General features: G+C 36.6%; 2 protein-coding genes across 2 annotated transcripts; one reads left to right on the forward strand and one right to left on the reverse strand.

Annotated features, from left to right (window-relative positions):
* Positions 1-2,941: 2,941 nt before the first annotated feature.
* Positions 2,942-9,405, reverse strand: cremb (cAMP responsive element modulator b). The gene is made up of 3 exons (XM_083552527.1): positions 9,166-9,405; positions 5,874-6,024; positions 2,942-5,296 (listed from the first exon to the last, which is right to left on the reverse strand). The coding sequence occupies exons 1-3, from the start codon at positions 9,194-9,196 to the stop codon at positions 5,152-5,154; spliced, it is 327 nt and encodes a 108-aa protein (XP_083408653.1). The 5' UTR covers positions 9,197-9,405; the 3' UTR covers positions 2,942-5,151.
* LOC310732078 (citrate synthase, mitochondrial-like) lies at positions 8,684-20,283 on the forward strand. Its single transcript, XM_083552318.1, has 7 exons — positions 8,684-8,975; positions 13,694-13,757; positions 13,955-14,088; positions 17,051-17,239; positions 17,448-17,647; positions 18,161-18,290; positions 18,836-20,283. Exons 1-7 carry the CDS (start codon positions 8,952-8,954, stop codon positions 18,848-18,850), a joined length of 756 nt encoding a protein of 251 aa, XP_083408444.1. The 5' UTR covers positions 8,684-8,951; the 3' UTR covers positions 18,851-20,283.
* Positions 20,284-22,541: the final 2,258 nt, after the last annotated feature.

A 22,541-nucleotide genomic window follows, 5' to 3' on the forward strand; every position in this document is an offset into this window, starting at 1 on the left:
CAACCCCCCTTCGCGTGCACGCGGACAGTACCGTCGTATTTCCTGTAGATGGCAGAATAAACTCAGGAATGTAATCATTTGCTTTTAAAACCACCTGTGTGAATTCTAATTTATTTTGCGTTAATACCTAGACTCACTAAAATTACTCGGATACACAAAAAAAAAAAAAAAATTTAAATAGTTAATTTCATTTTATTAACATGGACATAACCTGACCTGAACCTGACCACAGAGGGATTTTAAATGGTCTCCAGAAAGGGTTAAGGTTATTCTTCATCACCTATATATCCAGATATAAAACTCCACACAGCAGTTTTACAAAATAAGTCCTTTTTATTTTTGATTTAGACAATAAAGGAGCCAAGTATTGCAAGAATTGACACATGATTTTAAAAATAGAAATGTGTATGTGACTATATATCTCAGTAATCATAATTTGACTATTATATACTTACAATCACTGAAATAAATGTGAATGTTGAGTTGGCATTAAAGCTAAAGTAACTCAGACAATCATTCTGTACAACTGTGATGAGCAGAAAAGCACCTCAGAATGCACATTTTGTTCTGATGATTGTGAAATTCTGCTGAGGCACAGATGGTAGGGTCAGAATTTGGTCCCAATCTGCCTTGGATCAACAGTTCACACTGAATGAAGTAGTGTAATAGTCAGTTGCTTAAACTTACCAGTGTAAATGTTTCTGTTTTCTGAAGAGAAAGATTTCAGCTTCACTCCCTGTTCACAGAGCAGACTCCCTAATTGACAGTGCACATGTGCAGACTGCATGTTTTGTGGGCGTTAGGTCTCAATGCAGAGGTGTAGTCATGTCTTGCTCTGCTTGCAATCATTTTAGGCGACAAATTAAAGCAAAATCGTCCGTGGTTCATTAATGAGCTGTACGTCCTACTATTATCGCTTATAAAAGAAGAATCCTGTAAAAGAAAACATAGTGGTAGTTAAAATTATCAAAGTTTTTACAGTATCACCCATGAATGTTTCTTTACAAGCAGATGTTGGAGGTGGTAGCTCAGTGGTTTAAAGATTAAACCACAGCGTCAATCCTAACCTCAGATTATTGTATATTTGGGGTTTCTTATCCACATGTCCATGTTGGTTTCTTTCAAGATAAATTAGAATGGCAATGATAAATGTATGTATTATGAACACCAGTAATAGAATGGCATCTTAATAATCAATAATCTTTAAGGTATTAAAACTGTAAATCTCTCTCTCTCTCTCTCTCTCTCTCTCTCTCTCACACACACACACACACACACACACACACACACAAAACAGACTTATGTACAAAAATTTGAAAAAGATGTGTCAAAAATATATTTATTCTGGATTGATCACTTCAATATTTAGTTGGCTGATGACCTTCAGTTTGACTGCATCTGTTAGATAGTTACAATCAAATCGAATCAATCACATAAAACAGCTTCTTTTTATATAGTCAAACTGAAATATTGATAAATCAATAGATAATACAGTTCTTTTGGTAAAACTCAGAAAATATGCTGGTATATTTTTTGATCACAAAGATATAAAAATTAAAAGAAAAAGTATAAACAAGCAAATAGGCAGTAACTGTTAAGACAGAACTCAACACAAAGTCTCTTTAATTTCACTGCATGTCGTACCTTGTATGTATGTGTATGTGAAAAATAAAATTTGACTTGATTTATAATTTCCTAAGTTCTTTGTTCTGCCTCTTCAGCATGGAGACTTAGGCTTCTATGCATTTTACATATTCATTTTTTCTGAGTCGATTTTCTTTAGCCGCATACCTGCAAAAAGCACAAGCGACAAAAGGCAAAATACCACATTCACTGGTTCAGTGCAAATCCAAGATCCGGCGTGTTCGCCCCTTTCGTAGCAAAGTTCACATGCTGATGGAATCTGCGGACCAATGGTTTAAAGGTGTATGTTTGAAATATTCGGCGATAATGAACAGTTCGTCAGGGTGAACATTCTGCAGGTCGCTAATAGCCCCGTAGAGTTCACATAGTGCCTCCTTGTCGCTAGCACTGGTGAGAATGTACACTTCGACAATGAACACTGTGGTCAAATCCCGTGTTAAATAAAATGGCCTGCGTCTTACGAACTGCAGTAGCGACGAGCAGTAGCTGGAAACAAGCACAGAGTTCTTGCATAATTCCGTGTTGATGTAAACACACACGCCACCACCGCGAGCCTTACCGCACGTAGCTGCATTCTCCGTGAAAACAAAGCCGCTGCAGTCTTTAAACTATGGCCGTGTGGTCTGCTGGAATCGGAGTAGTCCAGTTTATTGTCCAGGGAGCGGACATGAAAGTCAGCCGGTTAGGGTTTGTTTGTAGCCAAGCACGGACTTCCCCTTTCTCGTGCCCCCCCCCCCCCCCCCCCCCTTCCCCTTTCTCGCCCCCCCCCCCCGGGCTTATCGAGTACGTCATCATGCAGATTGGTGGCTGCGTGCTTTCTGTACAGCATCTGGCAGTCGTATAAAATATCACAACTGTCTTTGGTGTAAATATACTTGGAAAAGTCCGGCTAAAAACGCGAAAAACACAATTTTGTATCCGAGGAGGCCGCTGCGTGCTGCTGTATACATTTTGGAACCAAAACACATCCAAAGATTAACCCACAGCATCAATCCTAATCTCATACTATGGTATATTTGGGGTTTCTTATCCACATGTTCATGTTAGTTTCTTCTCCACATGTCCATGTTGGTTTCTTCCAATACACATTAGAATGGCAATGATAAATTTATGTATTCTGAACTCAGTAATAGAATGGCATCTCAATCAATAATGTTTAAGGTATCAAAACTGTACATCTCTCTCTCACACACACACACACACACACACACACACACACACACACACACACACACACACACACACACACACACACACACACACACACAAAAGACTTTTAAAACAAATCAGAAAAAGATAAGTGTCAAAAATATATTTATTCTGGATTGAAATTTACTACATAAACCCAACATCACTTCAATATTTAGTTGGCTGATGACATTCAGTTCGAATACATCTGTTAGATAGTTACAATCAAATATACACATTCTGTATCATATAGTCAAACTGAAATATTAATAATAGATAATACAGTTCTTTTGTTAAAACTCAGAAAATCAGAACATTTGCTGGTGTATTTCTTTTATCACAAAGATATAAAAACTAAAACAAGAAAATGAAAAAAAAAAAAAAGGAAAAGAAAAAGTATAAACAAGCAATTAGGTAGTAACTGTTAAGACAGAACTTGACATCTCAGCACAAATTCCCTTTAATATCCTTTAAGATATTTATAATTTCTTTAAGTTTCTTTGTTCTGCAGCTTCAGCAAGGCGGCTTGGTCTTCTATGCATTTTACATACTCATTTTTTCTGTGTCGACTTTCTTTAGACGCATACCTGCAAAAAAGCACAAGTGACAAAGGCAAAATACCACATTCACTAGTTCAGTGCAGCAAATCAGCTCTGTAAGACAACCACCTTACACACACACACACACACACACACACACACACACACACACACACACACACACACACACACACACACACACACACACACACACACACACACACACACAATTTTCTTAAGCGGTCTTCACAACTTCAAGATATAAAACTATAGAAGCAATGCATCTGTGCCTGTTTTTCTTGAGTTGTGAGCAGTGACTAAAGAGAAAGTGCTTTTGCTCAGATCCATTCAGTAATCTGTAAAAAAGAAAAAAAAAAAAAAAAAAAAAAAAAAAAAAGTATGATTTCGAAAAAAAAATTCTAATTTAGATTTGCAAAAGTACACATCTTTCAAGGCCTTGAATTCTTCAATGGGTGTCCTGTTTTGATTTTCGAGCACGGGAACACGATTCTCAAGACATTTGACATACTATTTCTTCTTCCAGTGGCATTCCATAGGACAGTCTGGCCCTTGCTGTTCTTACAGGCGTCTTGTCCCCTGCTCTGAAGGCGGAGTCTCTAGACTTTAATTGCATATGCACCTTTATGGTCATCCATGGCTTCTGGTTGGAACGTGTGGTGATGGACTTGGAGATTGTCATGTCATCAATGGACTAGTTGATGTAGCTGGTCAATAAAGTCGTGTGCTCCTCCAAGTTGATGGAGTCGCTGTTGGTTGCCGCTTCCCTAAACATGTTTCAGTCAGTGCAATGAAAACAATCCAGAAGAGCAGAGGTGGCTCCAGCTGGCCAGGTTTTCACCTGTTTCAGAATTGATGCAAAGCACTTTAGAAGTGGTCTGTATGCTGGAATTAGCATGACATAGATGTGGTCTGAGTAGCCGAGGTGGGGGCGGGGCTCCGCACGGTACGCACCGGGGATGTTTGTGTAAATATTCAATATTCCGTATACTTCAATATTCAGTTGGCTGATAACATTGAGTCCTAATACGTGTTAGATAGTTACATTCAAATAAACACAAACAGCTTATTATATAGTCAAACTGAAATATTGATAAATCAATAGATGATACATTTCTTTTGTTAAAACTCAGGAAAGCATTTATTTGCTGGTATTTTTCTTTTATCACAAAGATTTAAAAACTAAAGAAGAAGATTAAAATGCAGAATAATGAAAAAAAAAAAAAAGAAATCTATAAATAAGCAATTAGGCAGTAACTGTTAAGACAGAACTTGACATCTCAGCACAAATTCCCTTTATTTTCCTTTAAAATATTTATAATTTCCTTGAGTTTTTTGTTCTGCAGCTTCAGCATGGAGACTTGGTCTTCTATGCATTTTACATACTCCATTTTTCTGCGTCAACTTTTTTTAGCCGCATACCTGCAAAAAAGCACAAGTGACAAAGGCAAAATACCACATTCACTGGTTCAGTGCAGCAAATCAGCTTTGTGAAGCAACCACCTCACACACACACACACACACACACACACACACACACACACACACACACACACACACACACACACACACACACACACACACACAATTTTCTTAAGCATTCATCACAATCTTCAAGATATAAAACCACATAAGCAATGAATCTGTTCCTGTTTTTCTTGAGTTGTGAGCAGTGACTAAAGAGAAAGTGCTTTTGCTCAGATCCATTCAGTAATCCGTAAAGAGAAAAGTCTTCAATGTGTGATTTCGAACAGTTTCTTTCTTAATCCGTTTTGCGACAATACAAGTCTTTTAAGGCCTTGAGTTCTTCGATGAGTGTCTTGTTTTGATTTTCGAGCACGGCAACACGATTCTCAAGACATTTGACATACTCTTTCTTCTTCCGGCGGCATTCCCGTGCAGCTTCCCTGGAAGCGATAACAAAGACCCTCTAATGAGCATAATCACATCCAACTTGATGTCAAGAGCCACTTCAATCACTTTCCCAAAGAGGCAGTAAAGAGGCATTGTTTTGTTTGTTTTTTTATGCCGTTTTTTTAAGAGCAACTTCTAGGCACCTCAGACAATTTATAACAATTGTTGTAATATATTTTCTAAGTAAAATTAACCCCAGCCTCTCACAGGAATTTAACAGGTTTTAACAGGAGGGTAATTTAACAGGATTGGCCAATTATGTGGAAGCAGCAGAATGTATAATGTAGATTCAGATGAAGACCTTCTGTTAATGCACACATCAAACATCAACTGTTAGTAATTTTGACAGTGGTTCGGTCGTTGGTCTCTAGCAAGCTGGTTGGAGGTCAGGAAGTTGACTCTGAAGGCTGAATTTAGCTTTGTGTGATCTTTTGCTTTAATTGTTCATCCGTCTCAATATGAGTAAGCGAAGCCTTCTTGGCAGGTTCAAAACAGTTTTTTTATAACATATTTGATTTTAAGAACTACTGGTATCTGGACCTGGTGCTAAGTCTAGAACTTGAGCGTTACCTGTTCTTCATCAGGCGAATCTCCCTCTTCCGTGAGGCATCCTCACAAAGTTGCTGAGAGTTGTGCAGTGGGGTTGGTGAGCTCGCCATCACTACACCCAGGCTGGTGTTGGTAGAACAGATCTGATATGCTGACACGTCTCCAGTAGCAGCTAAAGTAACCCACACACAAACAAATTAAACTACAGTCAGGAGCATGTTCTATATATAATTTAAACATGAATATATCAAAAATGAATCTGTCACGAAGTTTAATAAACCCTGCCTTGTTAATAAGCAGTGAAGATTTTTTTTTATATTAATGGACTAAGAAAACTGTACAAAACAAAAGTAAAAAAAGTACTCCCTGATCATTATATGGAACCTGTATTTTACAGTATATTTAAAGTGTTAATTATTGGTATTAAATAAATAATTAAATTTAGTTAATATCTGTCTTGACACATATAGTCATCAATATAGTACTAATTTTTAAGCAGAAACAAACCAAAAAACATGCCAATTCATAAACAATGTGTTTGAAAGGTTGGACAGAGTCCAGAGAGGACATCTTTACTAGGAGCTCTTTGATCTTGTGCTTAACCATAAATGTATTCTAACCAGTGCATCTACTGTACACATGTCTACTTAAGTCTTTCAGAATGACACAGGGGCCTCTCTAGAGAGATTTCCCAGTTTGATTACAGGGGAAATCCCCCTCCTGATTATGTATCTTGGAGGTGTATAGAAAACATTTTAAATGACAATGGCTATAGTGTATATTTGGGAGTAGAATGTGGGGTTGGTGTAGACTGTACACTGGATACTGCTAATAAGTAACAACTTTGCTTTTTGTGTACAGAGAGCAATAGGATTATTTAAGCTACAGAAATGACTCAACAGATTTTCTTTGCATTACTGTTACATAGTGATATCTGTGTTATCAGCAATAAAAACAACAGGGGGCAAACAGATAGCAATTCTAAGTTTGTCAACATTACATTAAGCCAAGTAAATAAATTTAGCAACAACACAAAAGCAAGCAATGTTAAATGATTCTCTACATTTTTTGACTGTAATCTTTCTAATAGTTATATGAGTGGCATAAGTATTTGTCAACGGACTTCAACTTTGCTCATTTGGGTCCCTTTTATTCCAGCATAGACCTTCTCTGCTCTCTGTTTTATAATAAACACAGAAGGAATTGAGTTTTTTGCCAGAAGACAAAATGACTCTGCTTTTAAATCTTTTTTAACATCCTCTGGTTTGATACTTAAATATCCATAATTTTTCCATGGTGCACAGACCACTTTAGCGTTTGTAAACTAAAAAACTAAAAAATAAAAAAAAATAAAAATAAAAATTATATATATTATTATTATATATTATAGCATCGGTCATTGAAGCTATAACATGAACATATTAATATTATAATATTATTGCACTAATTCTGATATGTTAGTGTTTACAGTAACAGCTCATACACAGGACTTGTGTAGTGAACCTCTAACTACTAAATATTTTTTTCAATGAACGGTTGTTGTTTAATAACAAAATAACTGTTGATGTCATGAAGCTAATTCTGTAAAACTTTTAGAGAGCATGCCTATTTTACTTTTGATGCTCCACTGCAAAGATTAAGTTTTACAGACCAAAACTAATACCAACTTTCAGACCAAAAAAAACTCTGCATTTCTATCACATTCTATCAGTGTGTGATCACAACACTGGTGTGTTTTGTCTCTGTCAGTGAGAAACGTCAGAGGAAGACGTCAAAGTGACGTGACTCACTCAGAGGCCCACATTTTTTGATCAATTTAGATTACCCACAGTGGAATAGGTTTAGGTTTATTACATGCTGGGCATTCTAGTTTATTGTAGTTCAGTTATTTATCTGCGAAAACAGGAAAACAGTAGGAAATACAATCCCAGGCAACAGTTTGCTATATACCATTACAAACAAAATGTAACATTTCAGTTTTATGCTGGAATTGTCCAATAAGTTTACATGCAACAACTTTCAGAGTAAACGCTCACTTCACATGTGAGAATGATGTGATAGAAAAGTAAGAGAACCAGCCAGGACACAGACTGGCCTGTGTTCAGATTTGTTAACAAGCTGTGAAAGTCACACTGTTCAGCAGAATAGCAATAAAATGTGGTCAACTTCCTGTTATAACTATGACTAGCTCCAAAAGCCAAAGCTGTCCTTTAGCACCAGATATGCAAACGACAGTTAAAGCACTCGTGTTTAGAGTGGAAAACAAATCATTCAAGGTTGCTTTTACCTTTTCTTGATTTTTCTCAGTTATTTCCCTGAGGCTCTTTTCTTTTCTCTGTGGACATCTCTGTCTCGCAGAGACAGCAACGGTTTATTACTTAACAGATGATTAATTTTGTAATGTCTTGCTCTTGCAAAAGGAACTGTCGGTAATCACAGCGTGACTCTGTACTGACGTCAATGTACACCTTATTTGCTGTTCAGCATTTACATTTCCCTGCTGGCGTCCAGTTCCAGGAAGCACGATGACGTCAGTGAGTGGGTTGAGCATTCAAGCGTTGCAGGGAGTGGGGGGGAAGGAAGGGGGGATGAGAGACACAGAGGGAGAGTAAGAGAGAGAGAGAGAGCGAGAGAGAATGTTTGGCCATTTGTATTTGTGTTTGTGTGAGAAGAAAGAGAGAGAGCGAGAGCGAGAGAGAATGTTTGCCCATTTGTATTTGTGTGTGTGAGAGAAGAGAGAAGAGAGAGAGAGAGAGAGAGAGAGAGAGAGAGAGAGAGAGAGAGAGAGAGAGAGAGAGAGAGTGTAAGCGAAAAAGAATGTGTGTGTGTGTGTGTGTGTGTGTGTGAGAGAGAGAGAGAGAGCGAGAACAGAAAGGGTTGATAAAGGCAAAAGTGGAAAAGAAAAAAGGATGGCTACACACAGAACCGAACAGGCAAGGAAGCACTTTCTGTAATGTAACTTATTGCGGAGGTTTAGAACATTAGAACTTTGTATATGATACTAATATATAGGAAGAAATATGGCATTTAAATGTCTCAAAACAAGTTCAAAAATGCTTCACTTTTAAATAGTCCTCGTAGCAAAGCTGGACATTTTAAATGTTAGACAAGACACAAGTCTTGGTGAGTTACTTTGTGATATATCTTCATTCGAATAACATTGAAAAGCAGCTTATTCATCTAAAAACTGTAAGCAGCCTAACATATTGTGTTGTTTGTTGTTACACCACGCTATACCATTAAGTATTATGTGCAATATTTAGGCACTACATCATATCATTTACAACATTAAGAAAAATCTTTAAAAACATACCCGATTCCGTCTCCTCTCTAATTATAGCCATGTGTTTCTCCGTCTGTCTTCAGACTGCACTGACTATGTGTGCAATTACAATTAAAGCTATTGACATCACTATGACATCACCAGCCTCCTGATGTCAGCAGCTCAGTTTCCTCCTCCCCCAAGTCGTCATTTCTTCCTCCTTCATCAAGCCAAAAGCATTTATGTTGTTATTCTTAGCTTCAAAGCCATATTGTAACATGCAGCAGCAAGGGATTTACTGACTTTTAGGAGCTTGTAGATGAACATAACACAGATAATGTGCTTTTCCTTTAACTAAATAAAAGGTAAGTGTGTACCATGGGAATGTTTTTTTTCTTGTCTGTCTTTACAGTGTATGGTAGTTTGACACCCAGCCCCCACCATAAATGCTCATTTATTCACTGGTTGTAGTAGCCAATGCTAAATACTATTAACCATGTCCATTTATATCAAATTATATTATTTACTTAATTAAATACAAACACATGCCAAAATATTAAATGCTGTCCATATTAAGTTCTACATATTGCAAAATAAGGATCTGATCCATAACACAGTGACAGTATTAATCAACCGATGCAGTAAATAAAGCAGAACTTTACCTTTAACTACCAATTTATCTGAAAATGTATCATATTGAGTCCCTATTTAGGCAGTGTGTGGCACAGGAATCATGAAAGCAGAGCCATGATGTGGGGCATCTGGAGAGGACACAGTGAGATTCTGATAATGAGGCTCACTGCTGCCAATCTGGATGCCACCCACAGGATTTATGGTATCTAGAGGGAAAGAAATACATTCCTACCATCAGAGATTATATATATATATATATATATATATATATATATATATATATATATATATATATATATATATATATATATATATACATACTTTTGTATAACAATTTTTTTTCCAGTATTACAAATCCTTTTCTGTTGGTGCTGCAGTAGGCAGGTGCATATACACTAGAGGGAGCAGTTTGCTTACCCAAACACTTTTGTAACTCTTCTGAGCTCAGGTGAAATGGAACCATGCTGATTCAGTTTTTTCCTGGAACACAAAAACATTTCTATTTTACATGATTTCCCTCAAAGCATCGTTTAAAAAAAAAAAAAAAAAAGATGCTACCTGTTGGAGCAACCTGGAACAATAATATCCTCTTTTCCTCTCTCCATCTCTGCTGCCTAAAAAAAACTTAAATTCTTTTTTTTCTTTTGTAGAATGACAAAATACACAATACTTTCACCTAATAGAATGTTCACAAAATGTACAACAAATTATTAATAATTAATATTTATAATTATAATTATAATTGTCCCTTTAGAACAGGAAAATGCATGACCAGAGCAAACCAGATCTGCAAAATAAAAATGTAATTAAATAATACAACTCTTTTTCAAGGTTTACACATAACTACTATCTGTATTCTTTATCAGTTTTTATTTGCCACTACAGTCCCTGACAAAAGTCTTGTCGCTTGTGTACAAATTGACCTGAAGTGCCGCTGAAATATATTTCTAATATAAAGATTTTTTTTTACAAGAAATGGCTAATTTTAATCCCAACAGATTTTGTAATAATGTTTCAGTGTAAAACAAAACTGTCAAAAAGTATTCTAATATTCACATAAAGCCCATTAAGTCAATTTTTGCAAAGACATAAGTGTTGTCGCCTTGTCATATGAGCTTCACCTGTGACTAATAATGGATCAATTAGGTCTCAGGTGTGTATAAAAAGAACCCCAATACACTAGACCTTCACGTCAACTGCAGCTAGACCCCTGCAAACATGCCTAAGATTCACCCTGAGACTAAAGTTTTGATTATCAAGAGGCTGAAGACCAGATCCACTGCTGATGTGGCAGACCCCTTCAATGTGTCTCAGCATCAAGTACAGAGGATAAAAAAAGATTTTAAGAGCCCGGAGACGTTTTTGACAATCCCAAGTCAGGCAGACCCCGCAACTGCTCGGGAGGACCGTTTGTTGGCTAGTGGAAAAGGCCAGCCCATTTTCCACTGCAGCAGAGCTCCATGAGACCTGGTCACCTGAAGTACCTGTGTCAACCAGAACAGTTTGTCAGATTCTGTCTAGAAATGGCCCCCATGTTCGAATCAGTGCCCAGAAGCCAGCACTAAACAAAAGACAATTGAAAAACCATGTGGCATTTGCCAAGGCCCACAGCATGCTAAAAGGATGGACGCTGGAAAAGTGGCAGAAGGTGGATTTTTCAGATGAATCTTCTGTTGAATTAGACCACAACCGCCGCAAATATTGCAGGACACCTACTGGAGCCCGCATGGATCCGAGATTCACCCAGAAAACAGTGAAGTTTGGTGGTGGAAAAATCATGGTCTGGGGTTACATCCAGTATAGGGGTGTGCGAGAGATCTGCAGGGTGGAAGGCAACATCAATAGTCTAAAATACCAAGAAATCTTAGCTCCCTCTTATATTCCCAACCATAAAAGAGGCCAAATTCTGCAGCAGGATGGTGCTCCATCACATACTTCCATCTCCACATCAAAGTTCCTCAAGGCGAAGAAGATTAAGATGCTCCAGGATTGGCCAGCCCCGTCACCAGACATGAACATCATTGAGCATATGTAGGGTAGGCTGAAAGAGGAAGCATGGAAGACGAAACCAAAGAATATTGATGAACTCTGGGAGGCATACAGGACTGCTTTCTTTGCTATTCCTGATGACTTCATCAATAAATTGTATGAATCCTTGCCAAACCGCATGGATGCATTCCTTCAAGCTCATGGATGTCATACAAGATATTAAATTTGGATCTCACAGCACCACTACTTAATTTGCTGACATATTTTTGTATTTGCAGTAAATTTGTTCAATTTCTGTATAGGCGACAAAACTTTTGTCTTGCCAAAATTTGACCTTTCTGTCTTGATTAAATGATAAAAAAAATTTCAGTGAAACTAATTTATTTCAGTGCATTAAACATCATTTGGGAGGGTTTTAGCTTTTCATATGAGCTATTTCTAACACCAATTGATTAATTAAAAGTCAGGTTAATAGCAGGTGTTTCTACAAAATAGATAAGCGACAAGACTTTTGTCAGGGACTGTAAAGCTTGTTTAAAATGGTCCATGTGGAGATTTCATGAGCCTTTGGAAAGTTGCTGGGACTCTGAACAATCCTTCAAGAAAGTGTCACAAATGAGCATAATCAGAGTGGAACATTTTTTTCAGCCTTGGGTACCAGGACTTGGGTACCAGGACCAAGTGGCTGAGTCACAAAGCTGTGATGTCTGAATCACCTGTTTTTTTGTTGTTGGTTTTTTTGTCTTTTTTTGGGTGTTCGGGCAAATAATATGGCTGTGCATCAAAACCCCTAGAAGTATCTGTGGTGTATAGAGGTCGATAATTGATCACCATTGGCTGATTGTGCTGCAAGATTAGGCCAATAAATAGGAATTGTCCAAACAAATCGTCCAAAAAAAATATCAACATCACATATTGGCCATCGGCTTCACTGATTTCTAAATATCGGCATTGGCCAGAGAAAAACCCATATCGGTCAATCTCTAGTGGTGTACTATAACATTAATGTGCTTGGGCAGAGGCAAAATTCCGGAACCTTAAAATTCCTGTTGTAAAAATTTCTGTGCATTGGGGTGGTGAGAGATGGTCTCCACAGGAAACAGGATTGTTTAAATCCTGCCTTTGTATGTATGGTTTAGGCTCTATCTCCTCCCTCTCTGCCACCAACTGCTGACCATCGATTACTATCTCTTGCTATTAGGCATGTTTGTGAGGTTGCTCCAAAGGGAAATCTCTCTTCCTATGTCTAACTGATGCAGAGCTGAGGTCAATGGCCCTGCCCAATGGCACTGCCCTCTATTTGGAAACTGATCTTTGACCACTTCCCCTCCAGCTGGCACTCATGGTATCTGTGAACTGTTTCCTTGTTAAGGACATCTACTTCTTGCAGGACCTTGCAATAACATATCTCAATGGCTCATGAAGTCCCCATACAGCAGTCCACGTGTATGTGATATGCATTGGCATGGTATGTAAGAACACCATGTGTCACAGTAACAGAATTTTAAATGATAAGTATTACAAATTGTTTTGTAAGTATCACTTTTCTAAGGGTTTTGCAACAGCTTTGCAAGACTGCAGGTAGACTTGTGTGTATCTGTGGATGTGCAATATCTAAAATATGTTAAATAATATTTAAGATGTTTAGACATATGCTTATTTACAACAATGAGCAATATTGTATTGATTAGATCTGTTTTTTGTACATCAAACTCTTGACATTTTGTACATCAAACTCTTGACATTATAAACTGTATCTTTATAATATATGAGCTTTTTTATTATATATGAAGATATAAAGATATATATAAAGAGAAGAAAAACTTTAAATATGCTTATTGTCTTTGTAATTATACGATCACTAGACACTATAATGTGTGTACACGTGCTCAGTTGTGCAAGAACTACTGACATTTGTAGTGTGTCTAATATGTCAATATACAAATTTGCATTGCAGGTTTATGGAGGGATGAGGGGTATGAAGGGCCTAGTGTATGAGACTTCTGTGCTTGACCCAGATGAAGAAAGGGAATGTTTTGTAATACATTAACTAGATGCATAGATCTTTTGACTAATTTGCATCAGTACTACTTTAACCACTTTAGCACTGTATTCCTTTAACTATTATTCATATTTGACAGCATCAAAGTTACATATCCAGATAAATCTGACCACTCACTGTGTATAGCACTGAGTATTTTTTTATTTATTTTTTATTAGGGAATTCGTTTTCGTGGCTACAGCATTCCAGAGTGTCAGCAGCTATTGCCAAAGTCTGTTGGTGGTGAGGAACCATTGCCTGAAGGACTCTTCTGGCTGTTGGTCATAGGCCAGATGCCCACTGTTGATCAGGTAATGGTTTGCTAATTAGATTTGCTAATTTAGCACTGGCAACCATTACACATTTTGCAAAGGTACAGACATTTCTCCCATGCTATTTCTTGGGCATTTAAGTCATCCAATTTTATAGCCCTTAAAGTAGATAGATTCCACATACCCATGTTGATCAGCTCCAGCCTGAAGCACAAAGCTGTACTGTGGCTGGTCAGCATTATTGGTTGAATTATATGGAATTTTTAATGGCTGACATGATACCGATATTCAGAAAGCAATCGGGGCAATTGGCTGATATGATGCACGTAATCACAGAAAATGAGAGACCGGACAAAAATTTGTGAACCATTTATTATTATTATTATTATTATTATTATTATTATTATTATTATTATTATTATTATTACATAATTCATAATATGTATGACACATTATCTGAGGTCATTCAAAAATATTCACTAGTTAAGTGAATTGTACAAATAAAAAAAAATTTTTGCAACATTTTTTGCAACTTCAGTGTCTGCTACAAAAAATTATATACTGTATTTTCCAGGCTATAAGCCGCTACTTTTTTCCCACGCTTTGAACCTGGTGTTTTTCCCGGTTTCACAAACTTCAAGCCAAAAAACTAAGCCCCGTAACATTAGACCAATGAAATTACTTTATATTAAATCGGGTGCGCTCCCACTGAATCGGCCGCAGACCATCATAAATATGGACATATAAGGACATGCAGTAATACCGGAAAAAATGCGGCGGCAGGCTATTCCCAAAATGACGCTCTGCTCTTAAAGGAGCCACAACATATTTCAGCCGTTAAACCAGGGGTCTCCAATCTTTTCCAGAAAGGGCCAGTGTGGGTGCAGGTTTTTATTCCAACCAAGCAAGTCCACACCAAATTCTACCTGTTCAAATCTAATGATCTTCATTTTCAATGACTATCAGGTGTGACCATTGATTGGTTGGAATGAAAACCTGCACCCACACTGGCCCTTCCTGGAAAAGATTGAAGACCCCTGCGTTACGCCGTGTAACAGACACTGTCTTTTGTTAAAGCATGTGTGAAGTTCATTAGTTTCAGTGTAGACACTGAAACTTATAGACAGGTGCGGCTTATTTATGTTCAAAATAAAAAATATTTGTAAAATTCAGTGGGTGCGGCTTATATTTGGGTGCGCTTAATAGTCCAGAAATTACGGTATTAACAAAAACTAAACAAAATAAATAAACACTTCAGTAAATTAGTTTTAGTGCAGCTTTTCCTTTTGTCTACTAAAACGACCACATAAATTATTATTAAATCTAAATGTAAACAAAACAATTGAGGTAACACTTCAGTAAACACACTTACACTGTGACGGCAATATTTTAACCATTTCATTGCAAATATTACACCTTGCACTTTCCCTGGTGTTGGCTCTGTACAGTATTCCCAGCTATCTGTCAGAATGAAAAACAAAATGTATTTTAATTAAAACTGTTTTGTTTAATTTGAATTTTTTATGTCACATAAATAAATACTGCTTCTTATTGCAGGTTAAAGATATAATTTATAATGAATAAACAAATGATTATTCATAAATTAATCTCAAATAGTATGTGTAATTTCATGTATTTTAATGTACAACATATAGTTAATAACAAATGTCATATAGTTTGTTTACAAAGTATATTTATCTGTATCTTATTTTGCTTGTCTGTTGCATTGTAAAAAATAATACAAGCCTGCAGGCGTGTAATTGCATACTTGGTTAGCAGCATGTAGCTTAGCATCGGATCGGAACATATAAAAAGATATACTCTCTGCAATATTACACCGATTATGGAGCATATTTAAATACAGCAGATATTACCCAATAAACACGAAGGAATTTTAACATTTTCTTACCATACAGTGGGGGAAATACTTATTTGATGCCCTGCTGATTTTGTGAGTTTACCCCCTTACAAAGAAATGAACAGTCTAGAATGTTTATTGTAGACTTATTTTAACAGAGAGAGACAGAATAAAAAAGAAAAGCTTATAAAGTAATTTGTATTTGATTGAGTAAAATTAGTATTTGATCCCCTACCAACCAGCAAGAATTCTGAATCCCACAGACCCAAATTAGTCCTGTCACGTTAAAAGAGAACTCCTAAAATCAACTCATTATGTGTATAAAAGACACCTGTCACAGAATCAACCTCTTCCATTCAAACCTCTCCACCACCATGGGCAAGACCAAACAAACTTAAATCTAAATCTTGTGATTGGCAAGGACCATGTTAAAAAGTACAATGAATTAGCATGAAACAAAAGTCTTTTATCTGGGATGTTAGAGTGGTTTGACAAATAAATTAAATTTTAAATCGTTTTTTTTTTTTTGTTTGTTTTTTTTGTTTTGTTGCTTCAGTTATTAAATATCTGTAAAGATAAGAAAGTTCTGTATTTTTGCTCTTCTCCACCTCTGGTTTGGAATCATATTTCAGTTTGAGTGACAAGAAAAGTAGTTGGTTAGGAAATATCAGCACCATCTCCCATTTCATTTAACATATACCCATGGCTAAAAATCTTAGAACTAAATATGTGCAAAAGAAAGAACTTTAAGCAAGGCACAGAATTACACATTCATGGATCATGCATTTACCACACAAACGCTATAGTACATGAGTAAGTGACCTGAGATAATTTCTGATTCTGTTTTTTAAATAGAAAGTGTTTTGGTGATACTAGATGTTTGCATAACTTTCAATCCTAATGTCTTTTTAAAAAGGCTGTTCTTGTCAGTCTTGGCTCTTCATTTGTCTTGATATGGTATGTGACTGAATTGCAAAAGGCATATTTCTGGGGTTATATTATTGTACTGGATTATTTATTGTTTTCCAAACCGTTGAGCACTAAATTATCTGTGAAATGATGATGATAATTGATTATTATATCTGTGCTTCTGTTGATTAGAAATTCTTCAGCAGTCTTTACTCTGACTTATTGTCTCGGCAGGTGAACTGGTTGTCAAAAGAGTGGGGTAAGAGGGCAGCTCTCCCCTCCCAGGTGGTCACAATGTTGGATAACTTTCCAACCAACCTGCATCCTGTGTCCCAGTTTAGTGCTGCTGTCACTGCTCTAAATAGTGAAAGCAATTTTGCGCACGCATACTCTGAGGGAGTTCATAAGAGCAAGTACTGGGAGGTAACAATAATTATAATTATTAATTATAAGAAAAAAAAAAACACTTGCATTGTAATGTAAAAAGCTAAGACTGAGTAGAGAATGAAAGAGTCAACAAGAGCAATCACTGGGAGGCAAGTGTTTGTTTATTTGCAGAAGCTAAGTAATGTCCAGGCAAGTTATGTGTTCTATATTCGCTTAATGTCTCTTAATTTGTTTTCTGGCTTAGTTTGTGTATGAGGACTCCATGAACCTGATTGCCAAGCTTCCTTGTGTGGCAGCTAAGATCTACCGCAACCTGTACCGTGAAGGCAGCAGCATTGGAGCCATTGACTCCAACCTGGACTGGTCTCACAATTTCACTAACATGTTGGGCTACAATGATCCCCAGTTTACTGAGCTCATGAGACTCTATCTCACCATCCACAGGTTATAAACATTTTACTTATTGTTTAAAAAGTAAGCCACTGTTGTATACAGTAAGCATACAGTGTTTTTCAGAAGCCAAATGACAAACTGCACAAGTAGTAGAAGACTGGTGTTTATTGGTTGCAGGGAAAATAGAAAAATATTCAAAGTTTAAAACTTCCTTTTTTTGTGTGAGTGCTTTCAGCATTTAGTAACTTTTGGTGTCACACAAGCGTGTGACGATTAATGTTGTCACACAAGCACACATTTCAGATCTTTGTCTTTGCCACTCCCTTGCTTTATTTTCATTTTACTATGAAATCATGGAACTTTTGCGGGCTCCAAGCAAAACTCGTGAGGAGCATTTTCTCCTGAAGATAAAATATTTAGAAGACTAAGTTTGGAACATGGAAATCAGCTTATAACTTTGCACACTGAAATTGCTTTATTGTTCTCACAGATTTGCCTCACACTGCAAGAAGCAAAACTATTTAATAATGGAAACAACATGTGTGTTTTTCTCCACTGATTCAGTGACCATGTAGGTGGCAATGTCAGTGCCCACACCAGTCACTTGGTGGGCAGTGCCCTTTCAGACCCATATCTCTCCTTCAGTGCAGCCATGAATGGTCTGGCTGGACCCCTACATGGACTCGCTAAACAGGTACTAGACTGAGTGAAGCAGTATCACCTCAGAAATTTTCAGAATGTTTCTTTGATTCATTATTTTGGTGTTTTTTTTTTCCTTTTTTCCTACTAGATTTTCTGCTTAATTTAATCCTGACTAATTTACCAATTAGGTCTCAGGTTAGGGGTTAGTGCCTATGCCTCATCTCTACTAAAAATTAAGCTGTTAGTGTTATCATCTTTAGCATGTCAAATTTGTCTTTTATCACATTTACCAAGTGAAATGAACAATTTCATGGGGTATATTGGTAGAAGAATGATGAGGGTGAAGCCACCAGGCAGGAGGAAAAGAGGAAGGCCAAGGAGGAGGTTTATGGATGTGGTGAGGGAAGACATGCAGGTAGTTGGTTTGAAAGAAGCAGATGTAGAGGAATGGGGGTGTATGGAGAAGGATGAAGAAGATAATTAATTAAATTAACCAGTTTAAATGCATACCTTCAAGCTAAACATAATAGCATATGAAATATGTATTTTAGAATCTTCTGTTATAAGATGTCTGATTTACTTATTTATTTTTTGCAGGAGGTGCTTGTGTAGCTGACAGCCCTCCAGAAGGAGCTTGGTGGTGAAGTGTCAGATGAAAAGATGAGAGATTACATCTGGAATGCACTAAAATCAGGCAGGATGAGAATTTCAAGAAAACATCTACCTACTTATTTTTATTTATTTTTTTTTAAGTGCTGTGATTTATAAATATATCTTTAAAAAAATATATCCATATATCAATAATAAGCATTTCCAATTCTATGACTAATCTGTACATTGTAATGATTACCTGTTTCAATAAAAAGCATGGCTTTCTATAGCCAGTCAGTTTTCACAGACATTTGACAGTGTTAACACGGGTATTATCATGAAACTTACTGGACTATCAAGAAACTATACTTTGCAGCCTAAAATCTGAAAGACTTGGCAATGACAAAAGTCTGAACCTGTGCGCTTAAACGTGCAGTTCTCAGTCTAAAGCTTAGATTTGGTGTGCTGCATCAGTGTGCACATTTGTTGTAATAGATTTATAATGATAACTTAAGTGCGTCAAGAAACATGGTTAGTAGTAGTGACCTTTATTTAATGTATTTTACCTTTGTTTACATTATTTACTGGCAAGTGGGTGCACTATTTGTGAAGGAAGCTGTGACCTAGCAGATAACTGCTTGTGCATGTGTTTCCAAATGTAGTTGCTTAATAAATACAATGTGCTGCATTTTCTGGGTTTCTCACATGTAGGTCTTTTGTTCACTTTTTTGTCTTGTTGTACTTCTATAAATTTTTTTTTTTTTTTTTAAAGAGTTGGATGTAATAGTCTTTCTTTAGTTTTCTATTTTTAAAAAAAGGTCTTAGAGAAGAAACTGAAAATAACCATTTTTGGAAACAAACAATTTAAAATACCATAACCAATACCATTTAACACTTGGTTTATTGCATTCTTCAACTGATATTTGGCATTGTTTATATCAACTAATTCAGGGTATATGTATTCAAATGTACAAAGGCAACATATTGAGTTTAACTATCATTAATTTAGACCTTTTAAAGCCTATAGTTAGTGGTGTACATGCAGGACATGCAACAAAAAAAAACAGCATTGAGTATATAAGGTGAAGCAATTTTTTTTGTCTTGTATTTTGCAGAGGGCAAGTTGACTACCATGCTTAAAAAATCTATATAAAATATAACACATTGTTTAAAAAAATAGACATTTTGTTCAATTGTGAAGATATATAATATATATTATAAATGTAATTGTGTATAATAATTAAGTGATATATGCATGAATATGCAAACATTAAAAACAAGCATTTGAAGCCGCAGTAAATTACATTTGAAAATAGATAAGTTAACTGTTGTAGTAGACAAATGCTATAAAATAGAACAGAACGGAGAAACGCAACAAGCTAACAGGCTTGATTTAAAAAAAAATAATAAATAAAAAAAAAAGGAAAAAAATATGTATAGACAAAATATTTAAACCTACCTCACCATCCTTTTACTGTGACTGGTGAAAGCATATTTCATCTTTCAGGTAATTATGGTCATGTCTGAGTTTAATATTATTTTCTTTTTTGTATTAATTATTAGTATTATTATATATTTTTTTGTTTATATGCATTATCATATGTATGTCAATAAAGGCTTGGACAAAAAACAACTTCTACCGTAAATTCCAGATTATAAAGCGCACCTTATATAAGACGCACCCACTGAATTTGACAAAGATTTTAATTTTTAACGTAAATAAGCCGCACCTGTCTATAAGCCGCAGTGTCTACACTGAAACTAATGAACTTTACACAGGCTTTAAAGACACTAAATGCAATATGTTGCGCTTCTATTAGGAGCATAGCGGTATTTTGGAGATAGCCTGCCACTGCATTCTCCCGCTATTACTGCGTGTCTGTAAGACTGAGGATTATGTCCTTATTATTTTCTGATGCTCATTTCTTAGTTTCTTTGACTAACCCATAACGCTGTTGCCAAGAAAAATAAAAAAGCAAGAGTTTTGCAAACCTGTCTGTGCTTATATGATTTCTGTTGCAACTGGAGCTTTAGTGAGCTATCCCTTGACCCAGATTTAACGCGCTACAACGGCTTGTATCTAAACAGTAGCCGACCAAGTAAGTCATTGTTTACTGTCTTCCTCCTTCCTTTCACAACTACAGTGGTACCTTGACCTACGAGTGCATTAATGTATGAGTTTTCCGAGGTATGAGCGGTCACTCGGTCGTTTTTCTTTTTCTTTGTTACGAGAGCAAAAAATTGAGGTACGAGTTCGAGACGCCGCTGCTAGATGATGAAGCGAAGCCAGAAAGCGAAGATTGTGACGAAAATTAAGATAAGCAAAGAAGAAAAAGTAAAAAAATGTAAAGTTTAGGTATACGTAGTGTACAGGAGTGATAGTAAAAAACGAGTTTTCCCTCCGCCTCCGCTTATCGCCTCTACCCCCCCTCCACACACACACACACACACACACACACCACCCGCGTTTTCGTTAGCTCAAGTCGTCTCATCTCCAAGGAAAATACACTGAATAAAACCTTATTATATCTTTACATACTCTTTCTATTATGTTTTTATACAAGATTTGTTATTTAGAAATGTATTTTCCAATTTAATAACATGAAACGGGGTGTCATTTTGAGGGTTGGAACGGATTAATGCCATTTTAAGTATTTTCTATATGGAAAACTGATTTGATGTGCGAGCAAATTGAGATACGAGCTAGTCCACGGAATGAATTAAACTCGTAGGTCAGGGTACCACTGTATTTCTCTGGGGAGTTTATCTTTTGTCATCGTCGTGCGCCACCGGTGGAAGTTTTTTCTCCCGAAGCCGTGCAGCTCAGAACACAGGTGAGGTGCGTTTTTTTTTTTCGTTTCCGTTCGGAAATTTTATTGGTCTAATGTTATGTCGCTCAGTTTTTTGGCTTGAAGTTTGTGAAACCGGGAAAACCCCAGGAAAAATCCATATATTAGCCGCTTCGTTGTTTAAGCCGCTGGGTTCAAAACGTGGTAAAAAAGTAGCGGCTTATAGTCCGAAAAATACGGTATATCTTTCCAAAAGTAAGTTGTTGTGTAAGCTCTGTGGTGTTTTTGCACCACAAGGCTGTGACAGACTTCCTGTATCATCTCCACTTATAAAGCCATGGTCTAATCCTGTTTACATAAAGTAAGCCAGTTTCCAATCAAGCTCGAGCTCACAGACCTTTTGCCATAACAGCAACTCCAGGATGTGCTGCAAAGAGGCGAATTTTAGATAATTTTTTTTCAACAATAAATTCCAGCAAATTGAGTAAACCATGTACAGTAAAACCCCGTTGTACGAGCAAAATTCGTTCTTGAAAATTGCTCCTAGGTCCATTTGCTCATACGTTCGAACTGATTTTCCCCATAAGAATGAATGTAAAAGTGATTTAATCCGTTCCGAGACCTCATTCAATCGCTTATTTCTGCATTTAAAAAGTATTTGTAGCCTATTTTAACAAACAAATACACCGAAAATGACCGTAATGTGAACATAATTTAACACTTACTCATGTGATAGTGGTTGACTGCGAGTGTGAAACACACACCACGCTCATAAACTCCTCGGTTTCCATGTTAATTCTATTTACTTTCGTTTTCACAGCACCATCGCTGATTTTCTTGGGAGACATTTTTTAAGATTTCTCGTGAAATAAAAATAATTTTGCGAGCGAGGTCGCTCGTATCTCCGTTTGTTCGTACTATAA

This window comes from Silurus aristotelis (assembly GCF_946808225.1).
Source record: "Silurus aristotelis genome assembly, chromosome: 1".
NCBI classification, from domain to species: domain Eukaryota; kingdom Metazoa; phylum Chordata; class Actinopteri; order Siluriformes; family Siluridae; genus Silurus; species Silurus aristotelis.